General features: G+C 45.1%; 1 protein-coding gene across 23 annotated transcripts in view; it reads left to right on the top strand.

Moving 5' to 3' along the window:
- ATVR1 (serine/threonine-protein kinase receptor) overlaps positions 1 to 19,889 on the top strand; it is a 44,886-nt gene that overhangs the window by 23,608 nt on the left and 1,389 nt on the right. For 19 of the 23 annotated variants that reach the window (NM_204560.2, NM_001396497.1, NM_001396493.1 and 16 more), the window contains 8 exons: positions 1,139 to 1,215; positions 4,062 to 4,316; positions 4,519 to 4,736; positions 7,451 to 7,550; positions 9,245 to 9,391; positions 11,411 to 11,686; positions 14,487 to 14,684; positions 18,963 to 19,093. In NM_204560.2, coding sequence (NP_989891.2) covers positions 1,139 to 1,215; positions 4,062 to 4,316; positions 4,519 to 4,736; positions 7,451 to 7,550; positions 9,245 to 9,391; positions 11,411 to 11,686; positions 14,487 to 14,684; positions 18,963 to 19,093 — 1,402 coding nt within the window. Of the gene's footprint in view, positions 1 to 1,138; positions 1,216 to 1,565; positions 1,738 to 2,819; positions 3,810 to 4,061; positions 4,317 to 4,518; positions 4,737 to 7,450; positions 7,551 to 9,244; positions 9,392 to 11,410; positions 11,687 to 14,486; positions 14,685 to 18,962; positions 19,094 to 19,889 lie in introns of those variants that run through there. The other 4 variants (XM_040703255.2, XM_040703256.2, NM_001396494.1 and 1 more) reach the window with 4 other exon arrangements.

The raw sequence follows: 19,889 nt of genomic DNA, 5'->3' as shown, positions 1-19,889 counted from the left end.
CAAATCCTTGACCACGTTAACTGGTCACAGAGCAATCCCTGACATCTTTCCAAAACTAATCCGGGTCAGGAAATGAATACAGGAATGGTTTGGCTTTAGTCCCCGAGCACACAGGCAGCCTGCTAATGATGTGAAAAGGCAGCAACGGGAGATACCTGATGAAAATTGAAAAATGTTGATAATGTCATTTTTCTGTCTGCTGCATTGGGATGCAGTGTGAGTAAGCGAATGTAAGTGCTGCTTGTCAGAGGCACAGCAGCAGTCTCATGCCTGCTCACCAGAGCTGTGTCGATCTGGACATGCTCCCTGCTGCTGTGTTCAGCTTGGGGTCGGGGCAGGTGGGTGGTTTGGAGTTGGAGATCCATGGGGCTGCTTTCCGTTATCTGCTGTTCTCTGCAGCTCCAAGTTCTCCACTGAGATGACCCCTGCTACACAGAAGTTCTTTGTCGGTAGCCTGTAAAATAGCTCTTCAAAGTGTAAAGAGAGCTGTTGTTTTCTTGTAAGGAGCAAGCAACCTGGGAAAGGTTTGAAGTGTGTGAAAGAGTTCACTCCTTTATTTACTTCCTTAGAGGAGCCTGTGCTTTTGCTGGGAGCACTGTCAGTTCCTGAAGGACGTGGGTCAAGCAGCACAGAGCTGGGATGGCTCTGCCACACACACAGTGCTTTCCCTGCCGTCCAGTGCCGGTTGCTGCTGGTTAAAGCAAGTTATTCAGCAGTTTCAGGCTGAGGTCTCTCTCTCCCATAGTCCAAACAGCACAGTTGTACACAGCTTCCTTTTAAGTTCCTAGCAGTTTAACTCTTTAAAACCTGGTTGGTAAAGCGAATCTTCAACGTTACATGCCTGCTTGGTGCTGAAGGGGTGTGTGCTGTCCCCTTGGCACACTTCAGATACATGCTAGAGTTGCACATTATGCTTTTGTGACTCTTAACAAAAATGTATAAATCTCAATAAGAAACTGCGGTAAAACAGAAGTTTTGTAGATGTGGGAAGTGACTCGTTTAGAAATGAGACCAAGCTTGGTCGTCCTGCACTTCATTTATGGAGTTGATGGGAGATGTGGAGAAGTGCTGTTTTGGGGTGGTTACGCTTGGAGGCAGTGCAGGTGTGCCCAGCTCTCACGTCTGTTTCTTCCTGCAGGCCTACGGCGACAGATGGAGCCATGGCTCTCCCCGTGCTGCTGCTGCTGCTGGCCCTGCCATCCCGCAGTGTGCAAGGTGAGTGCTGCGCTGGTGATGGCGGGACGAGTTCTTCTCAGCTCCACCTGGAGTTGCTCCAGAGCCTGCTTGTTGCCTCTTTATGTACAAAGTCTGTAGCGTATGCGGTTGGCGTAGGGCTCAGCAGGGCCTGGGGAGTGAAATGGGAAACCTTGTTTGAATGGCAAACATCTGAGGTCCACAAGGAGCAGCTCTTTGCAGCACAGTGGGCTGAGATGGAGTTGTGTTGCTGGGTTGTCCTCTGGAGGGCTCTCGTGTCTGGGCCGTTCAGCACCGCGCTTCATTGTCTCCGTGCTGCTCCTGTCAGGTCTTCGGAAATGCTGAGTGACTCATTCTGCTGTGTGCACGTAAGGGGTTCAGGTGTGCAGTGCACCTAAGGTTTCCTTCAGCAAAATGGAAGAAGGGTGGTGGTTCACCTGGAGTTTTCTGGCTGCTGTGTGATGGCTGCTTCCAAACTGCCTGCTGTCAGCACTCAGGGAAGCCTTTCTGCCAGTGACTTCCTCAGCTGTGACTGCATTTCAGGTGATGTGTGACACCACAGTGTGTCTGCTGTGGCACATTGGTGCTCTTTGCCTTGTCAGGTCTTTCCAAAACCCCTGTGTTTGTTCTCAGATGTTGATGCAAATAATAAAAGGCAGAGCATGATGATTGGATCCTGGAGGGGAGAAATGCATGTGTGGAGGTTTAGTGCAATTTTATTTGTGTTTACAAAGCGGAGATTAAGGCACGATTTGAAAAGGAAGCAACTCTAGCCAGATCTGAGTGGAAATACATTAAACTATTATTTTTGTCCGTAAAATGTATTCTTTTGGAATAAGATTTGATAGCGGTTTTTGTGCTGCACCTCCTTATCACACTTGAAGTACAGCTGGTTCTTTACAAATAAAACGTTTGTAGCTTTCAGAGCTGTTATATTAAGGAGTGGAGAGCAATGGCAGGGCTGGGCCGGGGCTGTACGGTACCCAGAGCAGCTGTGTGGGGGCTGTAGTCCTGCAGCCACCGACCCATGCCAGCTGAGTGCATGTCTGCAAGGAACATTTTCCTGTCTGTGATGTGCAGCTTCCTGTGGAAGTGCCTGCAGAGGAGCTATGCCAGCTGTGTGTTTCTGTTTGCTTTATTCCTTCCCTTCTTCTCTCCCAAACTTCCCATGGTGCATTTTCTTTGTGCACTTAATGCTGCTGTTCTCTGGGGCCCTCTGAGGGATGGATGCTGACCCTCTGCTGCCTGCTCACCTGCCTGCCCTGCCCCCATCTGCCTCCAGAGCTGCTTAGCACTTGTCATTTAAAAAGAAAAGCACTATTGCTGTTTTTAAATATCGTGACCTTTGTGCTTGAAGTCCCTGTCGTGGTGAGAGATTTCAGCAGCCCTGGGCTGGCTCCACGTCGGCTTTGTAACCAATTGCCGGTTGCCCCACTGGGACTGGGCTGTCCTTAGAGAGGAAATGGAGTCTTATTGTGCTGCATGTTTTGACTTCTTGTGCATTTGTTTAGTTTATCATTTGCTGACCATATGACGTAGCTGACATAGTGTTTATTTTGAGTCAGAGCTGAAGCAGTATCAGTGAGCGGTGTTGCTTTAGTACCGGTGAGAGGAGGTGGCCCTGTGCCTGTTTGCTTGGCTGCTTGGGGGGAAAGCAGAACATTCCTCTCAGTGGAGAGATCATCTCCAAGTTGAGATGTTACAAGAGATGCACGCAGTGTATTGTTCCATGGGAGAACATGGCAAGGACAGGGACCCCTGTGGGTTGCTTTGTGCATGAGGATGTGTCATTGTGGTGCAGCATCCAGCTTGTGAGCACCCACCAGGGCATGGCCACCACTGCTGGCCCTGTGCAGCCCAGCATGGCCTGTAGGGGCACTGCAGGGGCTTTGATGGGGGACAGGGGTAGGTGGTAATGCACCACAAGGCTGGAAAACCAGCTGGGAAAAGTGAGGAGCGGTTTGGGCATGAGGAGTAACTGTTGTGAAGGAGAGTGTCTGTGTTCCCAGCCCAGAGGTTCTTTGCCAAGGGGGTGGCTTTCTGCTCTCTGGCTGGCGCAGGCTGCCTCAGGCCTGGAAGGGTCCCTGGGTGGAGAGGTAGAGGTAATGTGGGGCTGGAACAGGCTGCGAGCCACAGGGGCTGTCTGTGCACTGAGCAGGGCGTGGGCTGCAGGGAAGCTGGCTGACTTCAGGCAGTTCAAAAGTGGAAAACTATACTTGTATATTTGTTCATTGTGGGAGGAGGGCAGAAAAAACCAGGAGGAAAATAAACAGAGTTCTATTCCCCAATGATAGGCTCTGAAAGGTTGAACACGTGGTGGCACGCTGCTGTGTTAAGGACATCTGTGTGTTTACAGCTGGAAACTTTTGTCTGCTAGGGCTGAAAGAGAATGTGAGTGAGTCTGCTGTAAGAGTGTGTGCACCCAGGGAGTGTGTGCAGGAGCGGCCTCATCTCTGTTCAGTCACCCTGAGCAGAGCGGTGCAATTGGGTTGAGCAAATCTGCTTTAAAGTGACGGTCGGTTTGTCTCTGCTTACTGCCCTCATGCAGACAGCCCTTCCATGCTGTACCCTCACAGTGGTGCCTGTGGGGCGATGTAAAGCTGAGCTCTGGGAATGTGAGTGCTTGGAGTGGGCAGATAAGACCGGTATTTCTTCAGTGGTGCGGGCTGGTATCTCTGCCTTGCTGAATCAGATAAATGGGTATTGTTAGCTCCTACTTGGTAGTTCCTCTGTGATAGCTGCAAGCAATATTCCTTCCCTTAAACAAAAGATTTTTATTGTCTTATTCTATAGAGGTAACTAAATCTCTCTGTGAAAGTAGTTATAGAGTATGGTGTGCTTTTTTCCTCACCTCTCCCTTTTTGCAGATGAGGAGCTGAAGCTAAATGAATGTGTGTGTGAAGGCATGTCATGTGGGAATGGAGACCGCTGCCAGGGCCAGCAGTGCTTCGCCTCCCTGAGCATTAACGATGGTGCTAAGGTTTACCAGAAAGGCTGCTTCCAAGTCTATGAACAAGGGAAAATGACGTGCAAAACTCCGCCATCTCCTGACCAAGCTGTGGAGTGCTGCCAAGGATACCTTTGCAACATGAATATCACTGCGAAGTTGCCCTCTTCTAAAGGTGAGTGGTTAATTTATAAGTAAGGAATTCTGAGCAGTTGAGTCATGGTAGCATGCTTTGAGCAGGTGTGTGCTGCAGCCTTGACTGTGTAAAGGCCCCTCCCAGTCTGAGTGGCCACTGAGCAAAGTGTGTCAGCACTGCTGGAAGTGTTTTCTCAGGGTGTTCTCATGTTTTTTCTTTTGTTCTTTCTCTCCTGTTCAAGGGCAAACCCTGCAAGGGGAAGCTGCAGGTTACAGCATGGAAACACTAATCATCGTTATACTGGCTCCTGTAGTAGTGCTGGTAATTTTCTCTGTGGTAGCTGTGCTCATCATCCGGAGGATACAGAAGAACCACATGGAGAGACTCAATTCTAGAGATGCAGAATATGGCACAATTGAGGGACTCATTGCTTCAAATGTTGGAGACAGTACATTGGCAGTAAGTAACCTTTGTGAATGGTAAAAATGTGTGACCATCTTTGCTTCCAAATGCCCTCACAAACCCTCCAGACATGGCCATGGCAGTGGGGCCTTATGCTGCCAGAAAGCCATTTAAGTGTCAGGACTTTTGTGGGGACATTACTGTGCTCGAAAACCACAGTTTAAATGAAATTTAACAAAACACAAACTCTTTTGCAAGGATAGTTTCCTTGATTTTGAGAGTTGCTGTAAGCTGTAGTCAAACATTTGCTGGTTCTACAAACAACATCTAAGGCTACTTGAGATGCTTACATACCAGCAAAACAACATTTGTACAGTTTTTAGGTAGCCTAAAGTGATACAGAAGGTGTAAAAATGTGTTGTGATTTGGATGTTTCAGTGACAATTTGAAAGACTGAAAAGGTTGTGATAATGGGAAAGAAGAAAATAAAGGTGTTCTTAACTTAAAACTTCAGATCTCAGTCCATGAACTCAGTAGGTGGGCTCTTGGAGGAGTAGGAAATCAGCGATTTTTTTTTGACAGAGGAGAGTAGCAGCAGTTCTCATTTTCTTTGGATATCTTGTTCAAAATTCAGTTTTTTAAAATGTTTCAGGTCACTCAGTCTGTGGAAAATAAAATAACATGGGAAAGCAGTTCCTTTTAAACTTTAAAGTGTTTTACCTTGGCCTTATTTTAAATAATAATAATAATAATTGAAAATGTTTCCAGCAACGTTCCCATCAAAACTTGACCATTCATGGCTGCAGGAGTACATTGAGTGTTACTGAAACCAGAGCCTTCCTCCTGAGCTTGAAGTAGTGGGTGGTTGGTGTGACTGTGGGAATGAGCACTCTGTAAACTGCAGCAGCTCCGTGTCACTGCCTGCTGTCCTGCTTCAGCTCAGCCATAAGTAAATTACCCTTCTTTTTTAATGTCTTTGACTCTCTTAGAAGGCTTGATTCTTGGTCTTAAAGCAGCCAGTTTGATGTGCTCCTCGCAAACTAGGCGGGTATGCCACTTGATTGTCTGTAAGCACCAACTTCCAGCTCTTATCTCCTATCAGTGCAAAACCATTTCCATTCCAGTTGCAGACCTTTTGCTCTTTATTATTACATGATCCAAGGAAACAGCAATTAAAGCCTGGGAGAAATAAATAAAAAAATTTCTTTTAAAAGAGATTGGAAAAGTTGCTGGCTGTGAAGTTTTGTTCTGCTGTCGCTTTGTTCACAGCTGTGTAACTCTTGTAGCTCTGTGAGCATAGTGTCTCTGCTCTGCCTCTTGGTGCTGGTGATGTGAACAAAAAGTAAAGATACTGATATTTCCTTGTCTACACATGTTCTCCTACACAGTAAGTCTTTCATGTTCTGGACTTTTCATGTCAGCTGTGGGATCTAAATCTCCAGTTCTGTTACACTAAGTTTGTTTACATTTAGGATTAGTCTCCATAGCGCAGTAAATACTGCCCTAAGCTGAGCTTCCTAATGGAGAATAAAAGAGCTGTGGCCTCCTCAATCTTGTTTTTACAGTCACTGATGTAGATAAGATAATGAGCTCTGTATCTGTCAGAAAAGCAAAACAGCCTCCTGTCACTATTACGCAATCTTTTCTTGAGCACTCATTAAAAAATTGTGAGGAGAAATGAGATTTCATTGGATGTAGTTGAAGCCCAGCAGTGTAGCTTGCTGAAAATGCTTTGTGGTTGATTGGGTGTATGCTTTTTTTAATCCTGTTTTCCTTTCTTAAGAGGGAAAAAAAAAAAAGCCCAGTAATACGGAGCACCTAGGTGCTGATACTTAGAGCTAGTATAGGAGTCCTAGCTATAAAAGTAGCTGTGTATTAGCACTTTTGTAGGATAATAGGATTTTAACGTTCACCTAGAACTTTCCTAATGTTCGTTTTGAACAGAAAGCTCTGCAGAGCACAGACCTTCCTGAGCCGTGCCTGGAAGCCATTGCTCCTAAGCCCCTTTGCTTTTGTGCTGTACTCTGACAGCGTCTCCCTGCTGCTCCCTTTGACTGCTTCAGCCACGCGCCTGGCTGGGCACCAGCGTATGTCTGCAGGCACACGTTAGAAGCTATTGAAAAAACAAGCTGGTGCATGTTTCTGTTCCAAACTCTGTCTGTGGCTGAGTTTTTAAGTATAGAAGTTGTCAGCAGCTCTTTCTAATGCATGTTTATTCATAGGGATGCATAAAACAGACTTAGAGGATACGAGATCCCCCAGGTGAGTAGATCTGAGAGACAAGCTGAGCTCTAGCTAGTGAAAGCATGCTTGCAGGGCTGTGCCCTTGTAGTCATCTTCAAAAGGAAGAGACCACAAGGAGCTGGAAAAATAGGTAAGGTTCAAGAGTAAATGTTGCTTCTCCTGCTGATTACACAGAGGTGAAGGTTTAAATGTCAGAACTTAGGTCTCATTGAAGTGGTTCAGATTACTGCAAGGCCTAACAGATTTTGTGGGGGGAAAAGAAGGTTTCTATTGACCTCTTTAAAATAAGTGACAAATGTACGTTTGAGATGCAAACTAAGAAGGACAAATTGCTGAAAAACCTTGTGCAGAGTGTTCTCAGCCCTCTGCAGAGTGGCTGCAGTGAATCTTGGTCCTGAGTGGCCAAACATCCTCATGTCTCTGATACTACCAATAAGCTTTCATCCTATGAAGAGATGCACCTTTGTGTATTTAAGTGGAAAACAATGCAGTTTATATAGTAAAATTCTGATCTTGCTTTTGAACAGGATTTATTGGACCATTCCTGCACATCTGGAAGTGGTTCTGGACTTCCATTCTTGGTGCAAAGAACAGTGGCTCGCCAGATCACGCTTGTGGAGTGTGTAGGTCAGTAGAAATGTTGTTTGCCTTGTTCCAGGTCTGGGTAAGAAACGCAGACAGAAAGCTCTGTCTGGCATCCTAATCACCTTTTTCCTCAGTTGTGCTTACATTATATGAAACTTTTCATGCTTCAGCTTACGGAATGCATTTCTGCTTTGAAAGGGGGATCATCCTTTCAGATCTATGTGGAAGACAGCAAATATCATCTGTGCTTTGTAAGGAAAAATTTGACCTTTTTTCAGGAAGGTAATGCTGGAGAGTACAATTGAGGAGCATTTGAGTGGGCGCTTTGTAAGCTAGATGGACTATATGTTAAGAGAAGCAGGCGCCATGTGGAGTTAGAAACTATCTAACACATTTGTAAAGCAGCAAATGGTATTCAGTTAGCCTACATGGCAGAACCAGATGGAAGCACTTTGTAGGAATTCTCTTCTGGGAGACAGCATTGAGATGTCACTGTTGGGTGTCTGCCTGCAGCTGATCTGTATGTGTCCCTTTGGCACAGCCACGAAGGGCAGAATGTGGGTATTTACAGTTGTCAAATCCAGCAGCGTGCATTGTGTGAACACTGAGGCTATGGTATTCCAGCTGTGGTGGAGATGATCAGAGGCTTACCTGTTGTGCCTTCTCCAGGTTGTTGCTTTGCTTTTGGGTGTTTAATAATTTAATATCGCTTTAAGCTCCTTGGGTAGAAAGATTGGGATGCAGGCAGTGTGTCTTGATCCTTACCTGATGTTTTGGTGATCGTCTTTGGTGTTTCTTGTTGTTGTTTATTGATGTTCTTCATTTTATACCAGGCTATACTAGCAAGTATTCCCTTTTGCAAGGGAAGTACAAAGGTTTCCCGTAGTGTTTGTGTCCTTTCTGTCCTCCTAACCTCAGAATTCATGGGTTTATTTGTATTGCCTACAGGGACCTGTAGTACATTGCCTAAGTTACTTAAGCAACAGCAGTGCTGTCATTGCTGGCAATGGAATCATTTCCTTGCCCAATACTAACACTGGATGCGGTACTGGTGTGCAGGGAGGAGAGAGCTGTATTTATCAGTGCGTGCAGTCTAAACATACAGAAAAAAACAAGGGACAGGGGAACACACTGTGTGTGTAGAGTAGTAAGACGTTCTGCAAGGTGCTGAAATGTCATTAGTGAGCTGTGACTGAGTTTGGGTTTTGTTGAGAGAAGGGGGAATTCAGAGAACTCTCCAGTCATTGTTCATCTCTTATTTCATGCCTTGACTGCTTCTGGCATCATGGAGCTGAGGGAGCCCCTCTTCAGGGAGCTGTGTGTGACATGTTTTCTTTCTAGACAAAGCAGAAAAGGAATTACTGCAAGGAACGCATTGTGGGAAATGTTAGATGCAAATATGTCAGATTGTAGAGAAAATACAGATTTTGCTGTGTCCTGTAGATTTGTTCAGCTGTGGTACAGCTAACACCCACAGTATTTGACGTGCGTGCATATGTACCTCTGTTTATGCATATTGGCAGTAATCTCATGCTGTTGCTAGAAACTTGGGTTTAAGGGCATATGTGTCTTTACATATTGTCCCGGTAATATTACATAAGGCAAAGGGCAGTGATGAGCACTAATTCTTTAGTGCCCTTATTTGGGAGGGGTGGATGTTGTCTGCTTGGCTGATTGTGTTCTTAACCCTGTGAGGACTGTTAGTTCACAGCTCTTTGTGTTTCCTCCCTGACCAGGAAAGGGCCGTTATGGAGAAGTCTGGAGGGGTCAGTGGCAAGGAGAGAATGTTGCTGTGAAGATCTTCTCTTCTAGGGATGAAAAATCCTGGTTCAGGGAAACTGAATTGTATAACACTGTGTTGCTGCGGCATGAAAACATTTTAGGTAAGTAGGATGGTTGTATTCCTGTAGTTAACATGAAGGTAAGTTAACCAAACAGTTGACTTGTGTGACAGTTCTGCACTACTTTACGTCTTGCAGTCCTCAAGAGTTAACTCTTGGGATTGTATTCAGTGGTTGAAGGGAAATTTTAGGTGGAGAGACTTGGAGGAAGGTGCTGAAATCTGAGTCCCATTAATGGAGGAAGTGTCCCAGCAATCGTGCTTCATTGTCCTGCAGAAACACTCTGGCACAAAAGAGTCAACTGCATTAATTGATTGTTGGCACTATAGCATGTAGAGAGGGAAGGAGATGCCACAGGCCTTCCTGCTGAGGATTCAGCCTTGCAGCAATTCTTGCAGGGTGGTGAAATGGCGAGGAAGAGCGTTGTGTAATGTGTAGATGAAGAGGTTTTGGTGGGTCTGGTTTTGTTACAACTTGAGTTTACCTGGGAGGACTGAGAGGAGAATGAGTGGGGAGGAGTTTCACCTTTCCCTTGTGCCTGAATAAATGGACTCATAACAGAGTTGATTTTTTTTTTGTTAAATTTAATTGTTCTGCTCAGAGCTTGAGTCAAACTGGTGAATCTTTTTTGGTGTTTAAACTTTGGTTATGGTTGCCATTTCTCTCATTTTCCTGTAAATACTGAAGTGTGATTTCTAATCTTTGTGCATCCTTTGAGGCTGTGTGCTAGGTCCAAGAGCTTAGGTAAAAAGGGCTTTTGATGTTATCAGCTGTGGCTGAAGTTGTAGAAGCTGTTTTTATCCTGCTAGACACAGCCTTCTCTTCTGTGGATTCACCCTTACAAATAAAAGCAACACCTTGTCTTCTGCTCACTGCATCACCTCACCCACAGTCTGTCTTCAGGCGTTTTTACTGGGGCTCCTTCATCTTTCCTGTCTGAGAATGTTCCTTGGCTCTGTGGCTCACCCTGCTAGACACTGCTCTAATGTTTCGTGAAGCAATTCCTTTGTTACTACAAAAATAATTTGGTGGACTCCTGAAATGTGAGTTACTGAACTTTCCTCCCCAGAGAGCGAGGAACTTGACTGAAATTACATGTTTCCCATGTTCCTCTCTTAGTGTTTTGTCTGTCTTGATGACTGTCAAATTTGTTGGCTTTAAACACTCTTGTCATCTATGATATTGTCGTGTTGTGGAGAAATCTGACTTCTTGAAGAGTGTGGTGGGTGTTCTTGCTGACAAATGTCTTATGCAGGCTTTTAATAAACCCAGTTTGTTCCTCTGGCTCGATTGTAATGCTTCTGCTGCTTCCTGGCTAACGCAGGTGAGAGCAGCAGTGTGCTCTTCAGAGGTATCAGGAAAGGAGCAACACCTGAACTTTGGTGAAGTTTTAAGGCCTGCTTTTAGAAGCAGTCCTTGAGGTTCATGAGCTTAGAAAAGAAATTCCTTTGTCCTGTTCTAGCAAGCAGTTGTTAATCACAGCTGTGATGTGTACAGGTGCTCTGCTTCACTTCACTACGGAAGTGGAATGTATGCAGGTTGAAGTAGAACTGCTGTGGCTTGGTTGTGGAGTGCAGATCTCGCACAACTGCCACGCTCCTTTTAGCCACCTGCTGTGCTTGGAGGGCAGAGCAGGGCCAGGTGTGAGGCCTGCAGAGCCATCAGGTGGCTGGAGTGGTTGTGGGGTGGGATGGGCTTTGTCAGTCTGTTCAATCTGAAGGATGTGCTTCCCATGGACAGCAAGCTTCTGACTACAAAATACATTTGTTTTGGACTTTTTAAAAAATGCACGGTCCTGACAAGTAATTGTTGGGTGTGACTCTCCATACAAAGACATTCTTGTGCATGGACTTGAGTTAGAGTTCCAGAACGTATTAACTCTTTTTTCCATATAATAATACTAAGTAATACTTGCAGTCTGTTTTCAGTGCGGTATCCCGGAGGTCAAGTTTTAGTTCAGTTGTTTCAAAATGCACGAGAGGCCCAGTTGTGTTGATTCTTTTCTTAGGGAAGTCACTTAGTCACTCGTGTTCTTCTCTTTTTTTTTCCTGTCTTTCCTAGGTTTTATTGCATCCGATATGACTTCCAGAAACTCTAGCACCCAGCTGTGGCTAATTACTCACTACCACGAGATGGGGTCTTTGTATGACTATCTGCAGCTCACCACCCTGGACACTGTCAGCTGCCTGCGGATAGTACTGTCCATAGCCAGCGGCCTTGCACATTTGCACATAGAGATATTTGGAACGCAGGGGAAGCCTGCCATTTCTCATCGGGACTTGAAGAGCAAAAATATCCTTGTTAAGAAAAATGGACAGTGCTGCATAGCAGACTTAGGTGAGTTCATTCAATGCTAATGCGCTCTGTGTTCCTGCAGCAGACAAATGTATTGGATAACTGCTACCTTAAATAGCCTGGAAGGAAACTCAGTGTGAGAATTACCTGGTGTTGCCCTGAAGGTTTAGCAGCCGCTAGGTGGCACTTCCAACTTAAAGATGCTGCTGCGCGGCTGACAAGACCCAGTCCAGAGTTCAGAAACAGATGGAACGTTTTGGACTTGTTCTTGGCTTTTTGTTGCTGGATGCCATTCATAGATTTACGCAGGCAGTGGTTGCTATGGTTCACATCATTTCTGAAGGAATAAGTGCCCTTCTGTTTGTATGCTCACTATTCCAAGCCTGTAGGTCTCCAAGATGTCCATCCAGCTTGAGCTTTTTGCCCAGGTAACTCAGTGAGTCCAGGACAGAGCTCTCCATGCCAGCTGGTTTGGGGCTTCAAGCTGGTGGAATGCTGGGACAGCTCACACCAGTGGGGCTGTCTGTAAAATGCTCTTTTTGTAAACAGGAGGGAGAAACGTTGGAGAGTCGTGGCCTATCAAAAGTTGCAGAGGGAATAGTAAGTAAAACATGAAGCTGTATGCTGAAAAACAAAACTTCAGGGACTGGCTCTTAATTCATACTCATGCTGAGAAAGGGCCAACACATGCTGGCATTGAACACCACACTAACCAAGTGAAATCCACTGGGTGATCTACCAGGTCCACCCCAGCCCAAGCCATTCTATGATTTAACTGGAAGCCTCAAAAGTCAGAGGGATTCTCTGAGCAAGGACAGTCATAAACATTTCCTGAATAATTTTTGTGACGGTAAAATGCCTATTTTTTAAGTGTTTAAGAACTCAGGAATGTATTCGTGATGCATTTTTGATTTGTTTCTTAGGTGTAAGGAGGAGAGTTAGCAACTGTGTCCTAGCTATGCAAAAGCTCTGATAAAGTCCAAGGACAGATGTCAGTCTTGCTTCAGTCTGTCAGTGCAGTTAGGCCTGGGAAAGCTCTGCCCTGTAATAGATTTATTCTACTTCTAAAGCAATTCTCATACATGGTCGTAGATCATGTATCCAACTTTACAGAGCAGTGTTTAGCAACTTTATATGACAGTGGTGTAAAGCTAATACAAAAAGAAAAATAAGCTCAGCTCTCCTCTTACTCTGTCACTGAACTCCTCCCTCCACACTGAGCAGTGAACAGCAGCTTGAGACAAGAACTAGTATTTGTAAGGAAGGTACAGAGAGTACTGACAGAACACATCTACTCAATTTCTGTTCCAGGAAAATATCCCAGCATAGTAACAGTGATTCTTTTGGCAACCTGGAAGTCAGTGTGTTCCATCATTTTTTTTCCCTCACACTTTGTAAAAAATGTCTCTCTAAAAAAAAAAAAAGAGTTATCTTACAGTAAGAGCTCCCTTGGTCTAAAGGTGCATTGGGGCGTTCTGTGGTGAAAGGAAATGAAGCAGTGCGATGTCTGCGTTCTAAGTCTTCTAAGCAGCACAGATGCCACTGTGATGAGGACCTGATTACAACATGGCTGTCTCCTGACATTATTGCAACACGTTCTCGGTTTGTAGCGTACTGGATGCTGACTTGCATCCCTCAGCCCTAAACTTTGACCCATCAATCTTTTGAATCTGTTTTGTCCTATTTGGATAGAGCATTATAAATTTTCAGTGTCCTCCAGAGTCTTGACATGTTTAGAGTTTGCCAGGAAATTTGTTTTCTAACCTCTGTTTCCAGTGTGTGAGATCTGAAGAGAAAGGAGAAAAAGGGCTAAAATGATTTTGATCTGGAGGGTAGGCTCTTCAGCTCCATCTCTGATGGCAGTGGGGCAGTCAGTGGACAAGCATCTTTCTGGAGGTGCCAGGAGCGTTTTCTTGGCAGCCTGAAGTCACTTGAATTGCAGGAGAGGATTTTCCAGATTTTTGTTCCTGGGAGGTCCGGATTATTCTCCTGGTGAGGGGAAAAAGGGAAACAAATGAATGGCAGATTGGCTAATGGTTTTTGGGCCTGAAGGAAGGGCTTCTTAGGTTCCATCTAAAACAGCCATGTTAAATGGAAATAGTAAGGAGTTGTTGAGGAAAGCCAGGAGTCTGTGCCTTTTCTATTGCTTAGTTATGTCATGCACCTGCTGCTGTTCAATTTGCAGTGCTGTCTGTTTACCATGGCAAAAGGAGTACTTTGTGCATTTCCGAATTTACAGTAAATTAGACCCTCACATAATGTTCTTTGCTTAAATGTTTGGTAATTAGTAGAAACCTGGTAGAGTGGTTTTGGCTGACTCATTTTGGATCACTTGAGGATGTTTATTTTTCAAGCTACTACAAATATGGTGGCTTTTATTTTCCAGCTTTATTTTTTAACTTGTGTATATCCGTCACGCGGTGTTTTTCTTCTCTTCTCCCCACAGCTCAGATACATCCGCCTACCCAAAAGTTCTATAAATAAATTTGAATGCTGGGTAAAATTGTTTTCTTCTAAGTAACAGCTGCCCAGCCTTGTGTGCATACGTGCCTAGAGCACCGGTGACATCCAGTGGCTGCAAAACATTTAGTTCCTATAATAACAGCATTTTAGAGCCATGCAATAACGTGTCTAATAGTAATCCCTTAGGAGGTATTGGTCTAAGTCTGTGGACATGGGGGCTGTTTTTGAGAGCTGCTTTAGAGATGACCCAATTGGTCTTTGGACGGCTGGACTCTGAGTTCCTTCTTTTTAATGAACTGTCTGCTGGATGTCACTGGTGACGTGTAACTTTAAATGCCTGGTTCCAAAGGGGGCTCAACGGTTCTTCTCTGTTGTTCAGGCCTCGCAGTCATGCACTCCCAAAGCACGAACCAGTTGGATGTGGGGAACAACCCCCGAGTGGGCACCAAACGCTACATGGCTCCGGAGGTCTTGGACGAAACCATCCAGGCAGACTGCTTCGACTCCTACAAGAGGGTCGATATCTGGGCCTTCGGGCTGGTCCTGTGGGAGGTAGCTAGGCGCATGGTTAGCAATGGTAAGTGTTTGGGACCCTTACTGTTGTTTTTACAATGTGTTAGGCAAATAATTGACTGCAGAGAATCTGCCACTGAAATGCGCAGGGTGTACAACAAAATACTGGACCTCCAAAGTCTGCTTGTTCTTGGCACGTTGCTGCCTCCGTTGAAGCTGCTGGTAAGCTGGGCACCAGAACATACTACTGATGTCAGCTCTGTTAACATGGAGGGGGGAAGAGGGTCCCTTCTAAATCCTAAAGAGTGACGATGAGTATTTTGTCAAATAGTCAGCTGAACTAAAATCTTAGGCCGTGAAATCTCTGACCTTTTCTTTGTGCCATTAAATCACAGTGAATGCTTTTAGGTGTCTGTTTCACACGACAGAACCTAAAGAATAGAGGAGGAACATGTAGAAAGTTAAGAAGTGAAACAGTTGGAATTCAGGGTTGCTGTTGCTATACCAAGTGAACCATCCACGGAGCAGGACTTGGTCAGAGTACAATTCTGGTTTGTAGCACACAGCATTGCACTGTTTCATTGGGAAGGGAGTCTGAAGGTAAGGACCCTCAAGCTTGGGTATCTGCTGGTGATTCCTTGTCACTCAAAAGTCTTCTCTGGTTTTTGAATCTTTTGTTCCCAGAGGACTTTGTCAAGAGCCAAAGGAGAGAGAATGAGTGTTTTTGTTGGAGGGAGTAAGGTATGAATGAGCAGTGGGCAGACAGGTGGGCTGCTGTGAGGTATGATGGTGAAGACTCGTGGTAGCTCATCCAGAGTAACAAAGCCTGGCCCATGTGCCAGTGAAAGGCCAGGTATTTGCCTCGTGGAGTTCTCCTGCATCATCTCCCCTCTGCCTGTCTTCTCTGGGATGCTGACAAGCTGCCTGAACAAAGCTGCCTTGCAGGTATTAAAACTCAGAGGTAGGTTCAGGCATGGGCTCATGTAAGCCTCCTTATAAGCCTAGATGCTACTCTTCCAGTTCTCAAGTGATCTAAAATGGAATCTCCTCTTGAGAGCATAAGATCAGGGTAATCTGTGTGGCTGCACGGGTCCTGCTCTTCTTTTTTTTAATCAATAAACATATTTTTAATATACTTTGTGTGTATATGGTAGCTAATACATACAGTCCTATGTTGATACCTCTTAAAATGAAAGTTCTCTGCAATGGTACATATCTAAATGTTCCCGTGCTGAAGTGTTATGTATTTATACATGCTGCAGTAACAGCAGTTCATAGGAGACCTACCTGAGCTAATGTTAAACTAGTGGGTTTGGATTGTGCTGGCAGCTTAACCAAGATAGCAGAAAGCTTAGTATGGGCTGCAAACCTACCAAGAAGATGAGGAAAGGCTTTGGGAATTTACTTCAGGCTGAGGTTGGTGCTACTATGAAAGCTCTTCTAACAGTAATGCAGATACCTCAAGGCGTTAGTCTTGCCAATGGAGTCTGAAGTTGAAGGCAACTGTAGTACTAACTCAGCTGTACTTTTTTCCCATTGTTCTGTATTTCGGGCTGTTGCTCAGAAGTGTTTACATTTCTTCTCAGAAATCCAAGTGTCTGACTGTGTAGAACTCATCAGATAACCCTGTCCGATCTGTAATAAGTCTTTGGTACTTGAAGTGAGCATGCAGAGGTCAAGGCAGTGGGCTCATGTGAACTGGATGATAAGGTGTTAGGTGGGATGGGTGTTAGCATAGGACAGGTGTACCTGGTGTATGTGATAATAGGGCTTTGCTGTTTGTCCCATGAGGAAGGATGCTTGCCATCTATTGCTTAGTGTAAACTTGAAGTCTGCTCCATGTCAGCCTGTCTTAGGATATCCATTCCTGGAGATCTTGAGGTTGCTGTCATCTGACCCATGAGTCAGAGTTATTTTTCTTCGATGATCTACAAGGCAACACCATGATTCTCAATGCTTTTCTGCTGTGGCTTATCAGGAGGATGAAAACATTATGAAACTTCTCCACAACCAAGAGTGCTTGTGTGCTGTCTTTGTGCTGCAGCAGGAGCCCCTCAGCAATTCCCAGTGTACATAAATGTGATTTGAGCCCCCTCATTGGGGTTTCACTGTATGCCAATACAGCAGTGCTCGCTCACTGCAGAGCGGTTACTCACAGCTGTGGAATGTGCTTCCTCTGCAGTGCAGTCTGTTCCTTAGGTCTTATGTGATCATGTTCGATGTTGATGTGAGACCCCAAGCTTGGAAGGGCTGCTGCTCAATGGCATGTGGTCAGCATTGTGTCTGCAGGGCTGTACCTGCAGCTTTCGGGTTTGTGGAGGTCCTACATTGCTCCAGCAGTACATTTCTGCACAGAAGATAAACTTTCATGTAAGTAGCAGAGGATAAAGGTGGAAAAAGCTGCTGCTCTGTGTGAGTTCCACTGCACTTGGTTAGCAAAATTCAGCTCCTCCGGAGAGAAAAGCACAGGGTATTGTCAGTGACAGCAGTCATTAAGGCTGTCCAGAAAATGGCAGCTGTAGGTTGTGCTTAACAACTTCAGGGCCTCTTGTAGTAAGAGGCTCGTTTCCTTTCCTCTGGAAGTGGGAAAGGGAAGTGTGTCACAGTTCAGGACGGCGTTCTTGCTGGGAGGAGGCGTGTGGGTGAGAGGTGGCACTTGGTGCCTGTGCCAGCCAGCTGCTGCTGCAGCCAGCGGCCGCCCCAGGGCGGATCAGTGTGCTCCACAGTTACTCTGTTGGTGTGAAGGCAAGACCAGGCTCACTTTGTGTTCTAATACCGTGCTGTACCTCAAATAGCCATCTGTATGTTCTCTTGGTCGGAATGCCTACATGAGCGTAGGAAACTGAAATAGAGCTGGACTTGTTCAGTGATAATCTGTTAATATCGTAATGGCACTGGCAACACCTTCAGGACGGTACCATGTAGCTGTGAGGGTTTGCATGTGAATGGTGTGAAACCACTGCTCTTTCTGTGCTTCCATTTCAAGTGATACCAATGCAAAAAAAAAAAAAGCTTATTTGTATTCTTAAATTCTCACAGAATTCATTTTTTGTTCTGGGACGATGCAGAAGCAGGATATGACCAAGAGTTCAGCCCTCTGGGTGACGTTCAGTATATGCAGTTAGTTAGATGTTGCTTGGAAAGGGAACATGGCACATGGCATGCATAGCTCAACGTGAGTACACATGGCAAACCTGCGGGCTGTTAGTGGCTCTGTTCTGGAACATCCCTTGGATAGCCAGGTCTTCGAGCTGTTTCCTGTTTGAGTTAGGATTTGCTGAAGCCCAGTCCTCACAAACAGGGATCTACAGGCTTTTACTGAGTGTATGATTTTGGTCTTAGTCTCCAACAGAACAAGAGCACTAAATCCCAAGCACTGTAGCATAGTTTCTGAGAACCACTTTTCTACTCAAGTATATCTGAAGTAATAAAAAATGTCCTGAATTTCATGTGTATCTGATTGTAGGCCAGCTGCCAGGCTGCTAAACAGCAGTTTTAGCTTTGTTCTGTCCATGCTTCTACTGTACACTGAGGACTTCATTTGCTCAGTATTTCTTTGAGCTGCTGGCCCAAGTGCCTGTCTGGAAACACCAGTATTTAAATTGGCTTCCGAAGAAAGCTGAGCTCCCTAGATCATTGGTGAGCTTAATCCACAACAGCAGCAGTGCTTGCACGCATGCCACAGTGAGTAGGCAAAAGGCTCTTTTAGCCTGCTGGTCTTATGTAACCTGGGGGACGAGTGGAGAGAACACACATTAACTTGTTTGCTCACTTTTCAAAGCAGAATCTTGGAAAATGCATTCAGATACCATAGCAAAGCCTATACCTGAAGATATGTGGTGCCACTTACCCTAGGCGTTTTACTGCGTTAGTAGCAGAAATGATTTTATGTGAAGCACTGGCACGAGGGTCTATAGATGCTGACATCCTTATTGGACTCTTTCATGATGCCTGAAACAATGCAGAGTATGTCAAGTCTATTGAAAACAGCAGTGCAGATGTTGAAATTGTATGCTGTTCTAGTAGAAGTCTCAGTTTTCTCGTAGCCTGTAAACCTCCATGCCTTATGGAAGCTGACTTTCCAACAAGTGGATTTACGTCTGATTTTGGCTCAGGCATCTCCAAAATGGAGATGGCTTTTAATTTGCAGAATGGTATGAGAAACTCTTGCTATGATATTAAGTGCTGTTCTGTTTTTCTAATGACTGTTTAACACGGCAATATGGAGTCTGAAAAATATTCTTGTGTTTCTCAGGTGGCTGGTTCATGTGTGCTGGCTACGCAGAGGTGCTCTTTCACTGACAGCCATTAAATACTGCCTCTCTTGTTTGTATCTCACTAGGTATTGTAGAAGACTATAAACCACCATTTTATGACCTGGTTCCAAATGATCCCAGTTTTGAAGACATGAGGAAAGTGGTCTGTGTAGATCAGCAAAGGCCAAACATTCCCAACAGGTGGTTCTCAGACCCTGTGAGTGGATGTTCCTGTGTATGGTTTGTAGAAGCTGACCCCTCTCCTGAACTGAAGCCATGCGATCTGCTCCCATAACCACCTGAAGCTGAGATGATCTCAGTGCTACGTGCCAGGAGAATTACCCATATAGGTTTCAGACCTGTGTATGTGTGCACCTTGATGTTGCAGAAGGAAGAAAACTCAATGAGCAGACTGTTAAATCTGAGCTATTGCTCCTCTCCCTTTGTTATTACTCACTTTCCAAGGGCATATATACGTAGGGGAAATGCAGCCTGTTAGACCTTTCTGTGGCTCATAAAGCATACAGAGTTGGAACAGAGTTCTGATCCCCTTGCCTCCATGAGAAGGGTCTGTTCTCTCTGAAAGGCTGCTGGTGAAGTTTTCCTTCATCACAGTCAGTCTGGACCCCTCAGACTACTGACCAGCTCGTTAGTTTTGTCTTGCTGATGTGGAGCTGGGTTGGAATCTGTATGTTGGGTAAGGGCCCATGCTGCTGCGAGGCCCATGTGGAGGCTTTTGGTGCCAGTTGTGAATCCCAGCCATTTGAAGCTGCTCTGGATGTGACAAAGTCAGGCAAAATCTGGACCTTCTGTGGTTTTCTTCTCTGGGCTTGTAGGAATCCATTTAATTGACAAGAGATTCTGTAAAAAGTGTTTCCTCAATTAACCACACTTTTAGACTTCTAAAATTATGATAGGTTGACACCGCAGTCAGCCCACTGTTTAGTTACTTATTCTCTTTAATTATCAAACTCTTTTTCAACACTCAAAACTCATATATTTGAAACAGCTAA

Source organism: Gallus gallus, chromosome 7, assembly GCF_016699485.2.
Source record: "Gallus gallus isolate bGalGal1 chromosome 7, bGalGal1.mat.broiler.GRCg7b, whole genome shotgun sequence".
NCBI lineage: Eukaryota > Metazoa > Chordata > Aves > Galliformes > Phasianidae > Gallus > Gallus gallus.
This window is presented reverse-complemented; position numbering and strand designations above follow the sequence as displayed.